The 15,274-nt window shown below is 45.7% G+C and overlaps 1 protein-coding gene across 2 annotated transcripts in view; it reads right to left on the reverse strand.

Moving 5' to 3' along the window:
* FNDC1 (fibronectin type III domain containing 1) overlaps positions 1–15,274 on the reverse strand; it is a 112,361-nt gene that overhangs the window by 11,771 nt on the left and 85,316 nt on the right. For both annotated transcript variants that reach the window (XM_006051257.4, XM_045161905.1), the window contains 3 exons: positions 13,937–14,104; positions 11,528–11,758; positions 4,005–4,113 (listed from right to left, as the gene is read on the reverse strand). In XM_006051257.4, coding sequence (XP_006051319.3) covers positions 4,005–4,113; positions 11,528–11,758; positions 13,937–14,104 — 508 coding nt within the window. The remainder of the gene's footprint in view (positions 1–4,004; positions 4,114–11,527; positions 11,759–13,936; positions 14,105–15,274) is intronic.

Below are 15,274 nucleotides of genomic sequence, written 5' to 3' on the forward strand. Positions count from 1 at the left end.
TTATAAAAAAAGCAAATTTTTCAAAAAGCACATTACATTTTTTTCTACAGACTAAAATAAATATTTCACACCCTGAGGTGTCTCTATCTCACCTAAGTAACAAAAGCATCCCACGCCTTGCCTTCTTATACAAGCTTCCGGCACCTTCTTTTGAATAGGTTCCATGGTGACAGATCTGTATACTTTAGGCTTCCCAGGTGGCGCTAGGGGTAAAGAAACCGCCTGCCAATGCAGGAGACACAAGAGACGTGGGTTTGATCCCTGGGTTGGGAAGATCCCCTGGAGGAGGGCATGGCAACCAACTCCAGTAATCTTGCCTGGAGAATCCCATGGACAGAGTTGCCTGGAGGGCTACAGTCACAAAGAGTTGGACATGACTGAGGCAACTTAGCACGCACGCGGGCACGGAGGGGTCTGAAGGAAATCCTCATAGGAGGAAGCCAGCGAGCACTCTCCCTCCAAAGAATGACTGGGAGGAGCCCCAGCGGCCGCTGCTGCTCCCAGTCCATCTCCCAGGGCCCCCAGCATGGGTGGACACAGGACACAAGCCTCAGCGGACACTGGGGCCCATCTGTGACTGGCTGGTCCAGCCGCCAGCCCCCTCTCTCCTCCATCCCACCTACCACATCGGCCTCCTGCTCTTCCTCAAAAACACCAGCTTCCCAACACCCTTCCTGCCTCAAGCAACTTGACAGATCACTTACCTTCTCCAGGTCAAATGCTGTGCATCTGCCTCGCCTGACCGCCCCTTATCCTCGAGCTCGCGAAAAAGCCCCCTATTACACACTCACAGCACAGGGTGCTTCTCTCTCAGGATGCTGGTCGGGGAAACTCCACACCTACGTGTTTATAAACCATCGGTCTCTGTCAGACTGTGAGCACCATGAGGGGCCACGGTGTACTGTAGGCCCCTCTCCCACCCCTCCGCTCTTTCCTCTTTGGAGCCCGGGGCCTGGCCCTGAGCACTCAGTAAGCTCTCACTGAGTGAGCTGTGGACACTCATTCATAACTATAGGAAAAATGAATAGACCATCCCACTTAACCATCCCCTGACAGCATTCAAAACTCAACCTCAGTTTGGTACCAAAAGTTGTCACAAGAAAACCGGGCTGTGGGGGCAGGGGCAGCAGGAGTCCAGGATTTACAAGCAGTCAGGAGGCCAAACATCGCTAAGGCCTCCTTCAGCTGCTCCTGAGGTTGTGCTGTAAAAACATGTGCTCTGAACACAATTAAAAACAAAAAAAAAAGAGGGATGTTGGCTTTGTTTTCTTTAGTTTTGTTCTTGGTTTAATGAATCAACTTTTCATTACTATCAGGGAAGAGCTAAGAAAAGGGCTTTCTCAATTTCCTGATATTTTTATTTGCTGAATCCTGAAATTTGTAATAGTTTATGAAAGCTCAGTTCAAGTGAGCCCAGGGCATTAACAGGCCCTGGGCAAAGTTCTCCGCTAGTTCAGAAGTCTCTTGGTGCCCAAGGCTATTGTCCAGTTTCTGTCCCTTTCAACAGTTCTGTTTAAGGTTCAAATTTCTGTTTAAGGAGAGCATTTTGTTCCAATCTCCTCTCTGTTCCTCTGACTGTATAAAAAAACGGGAGACCTCGGGCCCAAGTCACATCATTCAGAACACTTTGCTGTGCAAATACAGTGGCTGGACGTGACATGGTGTGCTGGAGCCATACTACAGGCCTCAGAGAGAGCCGATCGTTAAATATCAGCAATTCTGCAGGCCCAGACTAGCTTGAAATTGGCAAATACCATAAAGCAGCTGTTACTTTTTTTTTTTTTCCCAAACAGCCAGTTTAGAAGCACACCACAGCGCGACCATCATGTCCTTGGTGTTATGCCCACGTTCACCCACCAAGGATGGAAGCTTTCCTGATGGGTGTTACCAGCAAGACCAGAGAATATAAAATAGGAAATGCACACACACACTGTTTGTACCCTTGAGAGAAGTTCTGCACATTTCACACTGAGGGCTAAAAACTCACTCCCAGATGGCCCTCTGGCTGGTGACCCACTTCTCCATGTAGGAAGCCACGCATCTTATAACTGATATTAACATGTAAAATATATCTTTCTTGAATGATCTGAACTTCTACATCACAGAGGTTGAGTACCAGCTATTAAAATGTTTAGCCAGTTCATACAACTCAACAACAACAAAACAAACAACCCAATTGAAAAGCGGGCAAAGAACCTAATTAGACATTTATCCACAGAAGAAGTACACAAGGCCAACAGGTACATGAAAAGATGGTCAACGTCACTAGCTATTCAGTTCAGTTCAGTCACTCAGTCGTGTCTGACTCTTTGCAACCCCGTGAATTGCAGCACGCCAGGCCTCCCTGTCCATCACCAACTCCCGGAGTCTATTCTGAAAGAGATGGGAATACCAGACCATCTGACCTGCCTCCTGAGAAACCTATATGCAGGTCAGGAAGCAACAGTTAGAACTGGACATGGAACAACAGACTGGTTCCAAATAGGAAAAGGAGTACATCAAGGCTGTATCTTGTCACCCTGTTTATTTAACTTCTATGCAGAGTACATCATGAGAAATGCTGGGCTGGAAGAAACACAAGCTGGAATCAAGATTGCCAGGAGAAATATCAATCATCTCAGATATGCAGATGACACCACCCTTATGGCAGAAAGTGAAGAGGAACTCAAAAGCCTCTGGATGAAAGTGAAAGAGGAGAGTGAAAAAGTTGGCTTAAAGCTCAACATTCAGAAAACGAAGATCATGGCATCTGGTCCCATCACTAGCTATTAGAGAAATGCAAATCAAAACTACAACGAAGTACTCCTCACAGCAGTCAGAATGGCCATCACCAAAAAGTCTACAAATAACAAATGCTGGAAAGGGGGTGGAGAAAAGGGAACCCCCCTACACTGCTGGTAGAAATAGATAAGTTGGTGCAGACACTATGGAAAACAACATGAGGTTTCTCAAAAAACTAAAAATAGAATTACAATGCGATCTCGCAATCCCACGCCTGGGCCTATAACGTAGCTTCATGTTCATAGGAGCTCTATTGACAACAGCAAAGACATGGAAACAGCCTAAACATCCATCAACAGAGGAACAGGCAAAGAGGATATGGTGCACATACACGATGGAACACTGGGAACAGTACCCAGCCATAAAAAAGAATGAAACAATGCCGTCTGGAGCAACATGGATGGCACTAAAAATTATCACACGACGTGAAGTCAGTCAGAAAGAGAAAGATAAACACCATATGATACCACTTATATGCAGAAATGAAAATATGACGCAAATGAACCTACCTACGAAATAAAAACAGACTTGCAGACAGAGAGACAGACGTGTGGTTAGCAAGGGTGGGGGCGGAGGCTGGAGTTAGCAGGCGCAAATTATTATACAGAGTGAGTAAACAAGAAAGTCCTGCTGGAGAGGAAAAGAACTATATTAAATACCCTGTGATAAAGCACAATGGAAAAGAATATAAAAAAGAATGTGTGTATGTATGTATACATGTGTGTGTATATGTATATACATAACTGAATCACTTTTAGGTACAGCAGAAATGAACAAACATTGTAAATCAACTACACTTCAATAAAAAATGCTTCTCAATCGCTGCTCCACTAATGTCATATATGAAGCTTGTGCTGCATAAAGTCACCATGTTGGTGACTGCAAACAGATGGGTTCCCTTTCAACACACAGAACAGTCTTTCCTTTCCCAATGGTAGGTAGTTTCAGTCTCTGGAAAATAGGGAACAAAATATAAACACAATAACCTAACAATCACAAAGCACATAGTCCTTTCTTCGAAGAAAAGTACATGACACATGGTAAGCACTCACAGTCTATGAGAAACAACTAGAGAATTCAAAAGAATTCTTTTGAGTTAGGCCTTTTAGTTAGGCCTTTCCTTTTCAACCCGAGGATATCCGTGACCACACACGCAGGTCTCTTTTATTTTTTTTTCCCCCGCAGGTCTCATTTTCTGTTTATAAATGATTGATGCATCATACCTCGTGTTGGGCTTCAGGTTCTCAATGGGCAGGTGAGTTACTGATGAAGCCTGGGTGGACCACTTGTTCCTGATGAAGTCTTCATACGACGCGCTGTAAACCAAGTAACCTACAGGAGGAGAGGAGGCAGAACCCCGTGAGCATCAAGGAAGCACATCACCCAAGAGGCGTAACTTGGGGAGGGTAGGAGGACCTACAGGAGGAGAGGAGGTGGAACCCCGTGAGCATCAAGGAAGCATCACCCAAGTGGCGTAACTCAGGGAGGGTGGGAGGAGCCATGGGATGGGGGCAGCTCTGTGGGAGAAGTCTAGAAGGGGAGCAAGCAGTGTGCTGGGTCAGGACGGGGTAGAATGCTGGTACCCACTGGCGATACCAGATGCAGGTTAACGGCAGAGACACTTTCTGACGACTAGCTGGTTCCCTACTTTTCTTCCTTCTCCTGATCTCCCACAGTCCCGGGCTCATCTCCTCGAAACTAATCACATCTAACCATGAACGCACAGCACAAGGAAAGAGCAGTGACCTCCACACAAGTATCTAAGAAGTTCCTGGTAGAGGTATACACAACTATCCTTTATGTGAAATGAAGCATCTGTGATGGTGAGTGCCGTGTCTTGTGGCTGAAAGATCCCAAACTCGATAGGTCTCTCCACTTCTTGTTATAGACTCTCCTGTGGTTTCTAGTTGTTGCATATCTCTGCCTGCCCTCGACCGTGACATCCAGTGACAACAGCCAGGCAGCTCTGCCTTATCCGCTGTTAATGGAGCTCAGCAGGTGGACTCTGCCCTGATACCTGCCCAGCTTGCCAGGCCGCCCAGGGGGGCCAAGTGACCTTCCTGTCACAGCATCACACATCCTTTACGCTGCTCTCTTACATGGGAAGGAAATATTTGCCAAGTACTTCCTCTGCACCGAATGTTATGCCAAATACTTTGGATCGGGTTTTACTTTGATGAATTCTCCTGACCTTAGGTTTCTCTGTCTGTCTCCATTCTGACACAGGAGGAAACTGAGTCTTAGAGGCCAAATATCTGGTCCAAGTTTCATACTTGTTAATTCAACAAATATTTATTGTGTGCTTACTGTATATTCATTCAACCAATATTTATTGTGTGCCTCCTGCAAGTCAGGGCTACTGTATACTAAATGCTAGAGATTAAATGATCATTCATTTTACTGGAAACTTCAGGAGCAGCAAGGCAGACAGGCAAGTATGATTATACAACTTGTTTATACAGCCTGACGAGAACTAAGTGCTGGGGGCGCTGGCGGGTGGGGAGAGCTAGACGCAGAGCGCTTTCCCAGGACCATGAAATCGGGCTGATAACTAAAGGATGGGAAGCAGTCACGATGCACGATGGGAAGTGGGGAGAACTCCAGGTAGAGGGAATACCTGGGCAAAGATGCAGGAAAGGGAGGAACCAGGAGCCAGGAGGGCCTCAGAGTTGCAGGGTGAGGGGAAGCGCGACAGGAAATGAAGCTAAAGAAGCATCAGATGAAAAAAAAAAAATATGCAAGGCTCTTTGGTCACAGAGGCTTTTGATTTTCATTCCAGAAGAAAAGGAAAACATTCACGGGGCGACACAACAAGACTGTCTTCCGTGTATCTCTGGTGCTGAGTGGAGGACCAGACAGCTGTGGTGTATGGAGGGGGTGGTCTAGCAGGACAGTTGTGACAATATCCAGGTGAGTGGTCACAACAGCTCAGGCATTGGGGTGGTTAATGGGGAACAATGGACGCGTGCGGGAAAAATCCGAAAGGTAAAGGCAACGGGATTGAGTGATGAACTGAATACAGAGGGGAAATAGAGAAGGAGATGGGAAGATGACTCCAAAGACTTCAGGCTTGCAAGAATGGACAGAGAGTGAGACAGAAAACCCAGATGAGCAGGTGTGTGCCTGGATCATGAGTCTGATTCTGGATATGCTGAGTCTGAGAAGCTTTGGAGACATGATGGATGATAGTGTCAAGTGGACATGATTTTTCAGTTTGAGGCTCAGAGGAGAGCAGGCTGGGGCTTGACCTACAAACCAATGGCTCATCACCAAGAGGCACTGAGACCACATGCATCGGGACTTCCGTGGTGGTCCACTGCCTAGGGCCCTGTCTGCCATTGCAGGGGACACAGACTCGATGCCTGGTCCAGGAAGACCCCACATTCAGAGGGGCAATGAAGCCCACGTACTGCGACTACTGAACCTGTACTGGCCCTCGGGCCACGGCTGCTGAAGCCCATGTGCCCCACAGCCTCTGCTCTGCAACAGGCCGCTGCGAGGGGAAGCCCACACACAGCAACTAGACAGGAGCCTCCAGGTCACCACAGCTAGAGAAAGCCTGAGTGTAGTGATGAAGACCCAGTGCAGCCAAAAAGAAACAAATAGAAAATTTTAAATGCTTGTAAATATATATATATATATATATACATTTTAAAAAGACCTGTGCATGGGTAAAATCTTTCAGCTGAAGCTGAAGCTTTTCTTCTTACCCTTTGTTTTCTCTCTCCAGGATTTTATCCACGCACATGTCTTTTTTAAATGTGTATATATATTTATAAGCATTAAATTTATTTATTTATTTATGGCTGTGCTGGGTCTTCATCGCTGCACTCAGGCTTTCTCTAGCTGTGGTGAGCAGGAGGCTACTATCTAGCTGGACTGGACTGAAGGACTGATGCTGAAGCTGAAGCTTCAATACTTTGGCCACCTGATGCAAAGAACTGACTCATTGGAAAAGACCCTGATGCTGGGAAAGATTGAAGGTGGGAGAAGGGGACAACAAAGGATGAGATGGTTGGATGGCAGCACCAATGCGATGGACATGAGTTTGAGCAAGCTCCAGGAGTTGGTGATGGACAGGGAGGCTGGCATGCTGCAGTCCATGGGGTCACAAAGAGTCGGACATGACTGAGCGACTGAACTGAACTGAAGGAAAGTGACTTAGGACCATGCAATTCTTAGACTTAGGACTAAGCAATTCTGATCTTTAATGTCGGGTCAAAGAGGATGAGCCTGTGAAGAAAACTTGGGCTGGGAGAATCAGATCACAGGTCAAGGAGAAGAAGATGAAGAAAAGGCATTGAAGAGGCAAATAGCTTTATTTAGCAACCTGTTCTCACCAATCGCCTCCTCAAGGTCTATTCTGGTGATGGGAAGAGTGGATTAGAGTTACATAGCTCCTCCCCAACAGGCAGAGAGCAGAAACAGGGGTCCTGGGCTCTGAAGCCTTTTCAGAGAAATTCCTTCTTCTCTTTTTTCAACAGCTATTTCATGGGACCTGGGAAGTGTTGCTTCTCTCTCCATAGGGTACCCTCCTCCTCTGAAGATGGTGACATCAAGTCACAGGAGCTGATGGTGACGCTGTACCCAACAAGGGTCCAGCCAGGGGCAGATGTGCCCGAGGAGCCCTGGCTTTGATGGGTCAGGCCGGCTCATCCTCTTTGACCTCATACCATTAGAACGCTGCACTTCATCCCATATACTACTCAGGTTTCCCTGCCCATCCTTGTGTCTGGATTTTTATAACGTGCTTGCTGAGCACATGTAACTCCTGCATTCTCTGTTCTTATCAAAACCAGCCCTAAAAAGATTCAGAGACCACCACTGCCGGAAGCCGGCGAGAGACATTCCACTCGTGACAAAGGTCATGAGGAAGGAGGCTCGGCATACGCAAAGGCGGGATCGAGCCTCTGGAGTGCCCCCGGATATTCTCAAGCATCTACCCCCAAAAACCAGAGTCTGCCTCCTTTATTGCTTTGTGCTCTCACCTTTGACTTTACTGGGGGCTGTCCCCCACCACCATCTCGCTCTCTCTGTCAAAGAGTTAACTTACAGCTCCAATTAATAAAGTTCCTGGGCAGTTAGGAGTGTTTAAATCCAAACCCCTCAGATGGCTCTCTAACTCGCCTGACAAATTTACCCGGACACCTACAGCTATGCATACGATTGTTTACAGTCTCCCAGCCTCGAGAGGCACGGGAAGCTTAAGATATTCAAATAGCTCAGAGCCTCTCAGAGAGTTAGAAACTGTCAAAATAAAACTAGTAAAAGATTTCATTGATGAACCAATGCTTGTTACCAAGTTTCCACATCCCCTGAATTGTATCCTTGAATGTGTATTAATTAATATAGTTGGTATGTAGAAAAAATAAGTAGTGGCCTTGGTGTTAGTAACTTTAGACCCTTAAGGTAATAAATTCTTTCCTTTGTTGTAAACCCATTACACATCCGCCCTATAGGAATGTAATTTCATCTTCGGAAGATGGCGCCAAACCTTAAAATAACTACTCTTAGAGAAAATAAGTCTTTGTTGATAAGTCCTTGTCAAGAGTCATAAAATGTTAATAGGCCTTCTGGCCAGAAGATGATGTAAATCACCTAAATCATTTGTATACGATAAATTTGCAGGAAAGAAACTCTGGTTTTTGATAAGCATCAAAGACTGCTGACTTTGCATCCCCTATTATCCTCTATGTGTAACTTAGGGTATAAAAGCCCCTGTTGAAAATAAAGCTATGGGCCTTGCTCACCAACGCTTGGTCTCCCCATGTCATTCTTCCCCTCAACCTCCAGCTGAGTATCCATCTGGAGCGCGGATATCCTCTGCGACCATTTATTTGCCTGGGCTTCTAAGACCCACTCGATAAGGTGTCTAAGGTGGGGCACCTTCCTCTATTCTAGAGGGCACTTGCAGCCTCCGTGGTCAGAGCTAACCTGGTGTCACAGGTTATATTGATTTTCCGCGTAAACCAAGCTACTCAGCTGCTTTTCTCCACTGAATTTTCCTACTGAGCTATCCTCATTCTATTACTCTTTATATCTTTGATAAATAAATAAATAAATAGGTCGCCTACTCCGTCTCCCCTTCAAATACCCTGGATCAGCTGGGGCTGGACCTCGGCACACCACGAAGGTGATTTCCCACGGAGTCACTGCTGATGAAGAGACAGCTTCATTCATTAGGACTGATCAGGGTAGGCAGCTGGTCGTGGACCTATTTACTTTGCGGGAGTTTCGTGTCGTTTGGCCACCATCTGGTTACACACTGACTCAACCACGTGTGAAAGAAAAGAAACACCAGTGGAAATCAGCAAAGTGCTCTACATCTCACGCAGCTACCAGGACCTGTGTGAAAGAAAAGAACCTCTGGTGGAAATCAGCAAAGTACTCTACATCTCACATAGCTACCAGGACCCGTGTGAAAGAAAAGAACCACTGGTGGAAATCAGCAAAGTACTCTACATCTCACACAGCTACCAGGACCCGTGTGAAAGAAAAGAACCGCTGGTGGAAATCAGCAAAGTGCTCTACATCTCACGCAGCTACCAGGACACAAACGCCCTGCAGCGGGCCCGAAAGTGTGATCTTCCCTTTGGGTCTAGGAGGCACCTGGGTATCCACTTCACCTCGTTGTTCTGCAGCTAAAAGAGCTGGTGCTTGATTCATTAACTGATGAAGCACTCCCATGCTTTTCTCTTTTAGCCTCTAGGGCCTAACATGCTTCTTCTGCATATCACAGGGCTGTCGTGCACTGAAATATTCCACGATAAGCAGTTGGCAGGAGTTGGCACAACTTTCTATTGGGACCTGAATCCCAATAACACCTCAGCCGTATTATTTATGCTCGTGGCATGAGTGCTCGTGATTAGGGCCCTGGGGCTTGGTTTGGGATTAGATGGTGGGGGTATGTGGCGATGAGATGACCCCAGTCTCTGGAGAGCTTCGGAAGGCTTTCTACGCAAAGCTAACAGGAGCATGTGTTTCGGAAGCACGCCCTCTATGGGATGTTACAGGAACTGCGTCGGAGTTAAGTCCAGCGACCTTTACCGGAATTCTCCGAAGGCTCCTCACGCTCCAGCCCAGGGGGCACGTCTAAAGTGGCTGGTCCTTTCATCCTGTATCCATCCTTCTGTTTCTCAGAAGCCCCGTGGCTCAGGGCACAGGGGTATATTTATGTTAAGTAACATCTGTTATGCAAGAGATCAAAAGCTAAGTAGCTTAAGATAAAGTATTCCATGATTATATTTTCCCTGTTTGCTCTCTTGCTTTTCAAAACTGCCATTCATAAAATCATACTCAGTTCATAAAAGGATTTTCTGGCTGTTTTGACTACAAGCTCTCCTCCTGCCATTGATTTATTTGCTTGCTATTAGGAACATTCTGGACTTCACAGAGGCTGGCCCCAGTGGCCTGAGCAACTCAGATTGGGGGCCCAGCAAGTATAGCTACACCAAGACTCAGACCCCTTGATCTGCACCCTGGCTCTCCACAGCCCTTCCATCCTGCCTGGCACAACACCCAGGCATTCAGTCCTGTGCCCTTTATCCTGACTTTTGCGCTGCAGTGCAAACTTCATTAAAAAAAAAAAAAAAAATTAGCTCTCTGGTTGTGCTTGGGGTTTTTTTTTTCCCTCATTTTAAGAGATCATACTGGGGACCTAAAGCATGAACATTAAAAATTTTGAATTTGATGATTAACATCAGCATGGTAGTGACATAACATGTCAAACTCTGGCTTATCCCACCATCCCCAGCCCTGAGACACACACACACACACACACACACACACATATACATTCCTTCCTCTTATATAACTCACTGACCCAAAAGGAATCATTTGCAAAAGAAGGGTGTCTATCCAAAGAAAACATTAACTCTTTTGTGTAAGAACTCATCTCAACAAATTTATCCTCAAATATGTCTTTGGCAGAGTCGAATGAACTCATGAACATCTCACAGACCAAGATCTTGGGGGCTCAAGATCCCTGGGCATTTTCTCCATCACATCCAGTTCCCACCTAAGGAATTCAGGAGCACCAAGACTGATTTGGAAGCGCCGAGCAGACCTGGAAAGAGCCTGAGTCATGACCCCAGGGTTGATCATGACCCCAGGAAGCACACAGTAGGAGCGCTCTCATCACCCATGCTGCAGGAGCTCATCTGACAAGGACTCCGTGGACTCCCTGGCTGCTTGCAGGATTACAGGGTAAGAGACCTAATGATACTTTGTATAAGAGGAGACCAAGGTCCAGGGAAAATGAAGCAGTAGCTCCAAGTCATACAAATCCATCTGGGACTAAGGTTCAGGATTTCTGACTTCCATCCAGTGCTCCTCATACTGCCCTACAAGGCTTCCCTTAACTGCCTCTGTTCCATCCTTTTAAAAGAAAATATCTGCATTCGTCCATCCAGTTCATCCATGCATCTCTCCATCTAGCTATCTGACCAATCCATCTGGCACCCTTCCATCATTCACTTCTCCAATCCATTCATTTATTTATCCACCCATCCATCCATCCTTGCATCCAGCCATCATCCATTTCTCCAATCCATCCATCCATCGTTGCATGCACCCATCATTCATTTATCCAATCTATTCATTTATCCATCCATCCACTTTTCATCCATCTACCCATCCATCCATCCATCTTCCATCCATCCACTCATCCATCATCCATTCATCCCTTATTGTCTGTATTTCCCACCTGCAGATTGACAGGAACTCTGAGCACTTGCCTTGGACTCACCTGTTATCATATCCCCTGGGGCGGCTTTGTCCCAGTCCACAATGACAAATGAGTGGCAGCCTTCCACCGCGACCACGGTGATGTTGCGGGGGACGTGCTGAGGAGGCGTGTCACTCTTCTTCAGGTCATTTGGAATGATTTCATCCAGGCTGTCCACTTGGAAGTGATCCAGAGCGTCAGTCAGAGAGCATGGGGCGGATGGGTCTTTATTTAGGTACGTCACGTAAGGAGCTGGAAAAGAACAAAGATACCCAGTCGGGTTGCTTAAGGCTTTCTCTGAGGGTAGAAACATGATGTCTGCTCCATGGAGTAGACCCAACATTCAGTCTCTTTCTGCTAAACATCCAGGGTCATCAGCCCTGAGGCCAAACACAAGCGCACATCCCTACCTCTCCTGATTGGATCCACATATTTATTATAGCTTTCAATCTGGTGGTTTCAAAAGATCCCATTGCCCCATCAACATCAATGCTCTCATAGTGGTTTTGAAATGTCTCCAAACTACAATTTAATGTCTAATAGAATTCTGCGGCATTGTGCCATTCCTGTGCCCTTAAACTTGGAAAGGTGCAATTGAATCCAACTTGGAGTTCTCTCAACACATTTCATTCCCTAGACTGTCTTGGGACCAGGAAAAAAAAAAAAAAACATACACCAGCCAAGATGTACAACCTTAGCCTCAGTCCAGGCTGGCCTCCCCTGGGACATCAGGGACTCACATAACCCCTTGCACCCATGTCTGCACAGGATAGGCCTGAACAGCCATCTACAACATTACCACTCAGGATGAAAATAGCAACTCACATTTATGGATAGCTTCAAGCTTTTCCTACACTCGTGATCTCAGCAGATACAAGGGCCCCAGGATTAAGGCAGGATAAGAACTGATAACCCACACTCCAGTTGAACCTACCAGTGCTGAGAAAGAGCCCACAAGACTTCTTATTACATACACGCTAGAATAGCCAAGGAATTGGATTTGGGCTTTATACATTCAAGACCCCCAAGTGTTCCCAAGTAACAGTTTCTAGAACTTTCTAAACATCCCACTGCATCTCCTTGTACAGCTTCTCATTCCCAGGGGCTGTTAGAACTGAAAGCAATTTTTAAGCTCCTCTGTTTTCCAATAATCCATACAAAATTAGGCGTTTTGAGCTTGTGCATGGATCTGATCAGGAAGTTTGGGGAGCTGTCTACTGTGCTTTATAAAGTTATAGGCATATGAAAACAGCCAGACAATAGTAAGCCTTTCAGCCTTTGAAGAGGTCTTCGGAACAGCTAATAATAGTGCTGAAAGCATTTCAATTTCTGTCATGGAACCACAGAGAGAAAAGTCAGAACATTCAGTGAATTCAGCCAGGCTGCAGCATGCCATGGGCCAGCATTACCACTGGCCTCAGGAATCCTCCTTCCAATTAAGATTCTTGTTCTTCAAGTATGAGTAGTTCAGACACTCAATACTACATCTTGGCTGACAAGAACTGTTCTTCGCTGATGGCAGAACATTTGTTTTGGAAACAGAAAAGTGTGATATTAGTTTAAGCTGTTGCCTGTCTCCACTCAGTAACAAATGATTTTTTTCCACTTAGTGATATGTTAATCTGTCTTATTAGCAAAGTTCATTAAGGGCATGGGAAAAGAAGGCTCCCAAAGGGAATGAAACACAGTTTAATGGCATAAAATTTCTTCCTGACACTGTTTTAATAACTGAGAAAGAGGAATACGGTCAATTTCTAGATTGCAAGTCCTTGAGGCTAATGAAAACTATAGGAAACAACCTCAAGGAAAACAGCTTCAGCTCTTTGAAACTGTAAGATATACTAGTAGCTCAATTCATCAAATTGCTCATCTTTTAGGGAGGAGTTAACAAACAACACTCAGGGGCTTCCCTGGCGGTCCAGTGGCTAGACGCCCCACTCCCAAAGCAGGGGACCTGGGTTTGATACCTGGTTGGGGTACTAGATCCCACATGCCACAACTAAGACCCAGAGCAGCCTAAATAAATAAGTAAAACAAACAAACAAAAAACCGATGTGCAGGCAAGGCCTAATAAAAGTCTCATCTCAGAAAAGTTGGCTATAACAAAAATCTTATAGTCCCTGGACTTGATGACTATTAAGTAGTTCTTACTCCTCATCTGCACAAGACAGCCTCTCGAAACTCTGCTCCATCGGATACCAAATGTTCTCCTGCGTGCCTGCTCCCCTGACTTCTGCAGAGAGCAAGTTCATGCTTAGAAAGCATCTAAACAGGACTGACGCACTGACTCGCCCAAGTGGAAACTTCACCCTGGGAAAAACCTCTGGTCCAAATGAGCTGCCACGGCCAAGCCAAGAGATTCATTCTGCTCTTCTTCAAAGGATGAGAGCTAAAAACTCATGTTTCTCTGATTAAGGAACTTCTACTTACCAACAAAACGTTTCTTCCCAGCCAGATCGAATTCTTCTTCAGGGTAGGAACTGATGGAGCCTTCAGGCGGGATGACAGCGGGCGTTGTGGTGGTGGTGGTGGTGGTGGTGGTGGTGGTGGTGGAGGGCTGGGTGGTAGGCGGCGGCCCTGAGGTCTCAACTTCATAATCTGAAATGATATGATGTAACTGGGCACGTCCAGAAAAGGGGCACCTTAAGATTGAACGCAACACTCAAGTGTAAAGGCACACAAACAGACTCTAGAATTGGAGAAGGAAATGGCAACCCACTCCAGTGTTCTTGCCTGGAGAATTCCGTGGACAGAGGAGCCTGGTGGGCTGCTATCCATGGGGTTACAAAGAGTCAGACATGACTGAAGCAACTTAGCAGCAGCAGCAGACTCTAGAATAAACGCTATACCTGAACAGAATTTGTTGCTAACAAAACAATATCCCCCCACCCACCATTTTTCAGTCCTTAGGGAAAAGCAGCTGCAGATAGAAGAAAGGAAGGGAAAAAATTAAAAAGAAACACACATGACAAGAAAAAGGAGATTTTTTGAATCAAAGCTGGATAGAACCTTAGAACTTACCCAGGTTAGCAGCTCCTGTTACTGGTCCCTGACCATTCTCTGCCTAAGTAGTTTTCCCTTTTAAAGCCAGAAAAGTATCACACGAGAAAAGAAACCTGATTTTTTTAAAAATTTGTCACCTGCGTAGGGGTTATTTTCTGAGGGGGAGGTGGGACTAATCCTATTGAGAGAACTAATCCATTAACAAAAAAAAAAGAAAATTCTGCTCCCTTTTCAACAGCTCCAAATCACAGGGTTTTATTTCCAAAGGTGCTAAGAAAACTTCCTTTGCTTTCTCACATCTGCTGTTTTTCTTTCAGGTCTGTTTTGTTTTGTTTTGTTTTGTTTTGAAAACTGGGGATTAAACAACTACACTGAAGATCGTGACTGCATCAGAGATGACGTTATTCCCACATTCGTGACTGAAGAGCCTTGAATCTACAACCAGCAGCGGGCAGACTGAGCACATTGGTGAGGACTGACACCCCACATGTCAAAGGCCAGCACTGAGAAGGGGACAAGCTTTCTATGCAAATTTCCTTCAATTTCGGGGGCAATTTACAAAACACAAGAACAACCACAGGGAGGTAAGTATAATCACAGCAGTAATTACTATGAATGGAGTGACCAGACACCATGCAAAGCAAGCCTGTTCTTCATCTTAGAAACTTCACTCTCACTTGAAAACATTCTGATTTTCAAAAAATTAGCACATCTACCGCATTGCTTTTTAAATGTAGAAAAGGAAAGGAAAGAATGAGAGTGAGA

The sequence above is a fragment of the Bubalus bubalis genome, chromosome 10 (assembly GCF_019923935.1).
Source record: "Bubalus bubalis isolate 160015118507 breed Murrah chromosome 10, NDDB_SH_1, whole genome shotgun sequence".
Classification (NCBI taxonomy): Eukaryota; Metazoa; Chordata; class Mammalia; order Artiodactyla; family Bovidae; genus Bubalus; species Bubalus bubalis.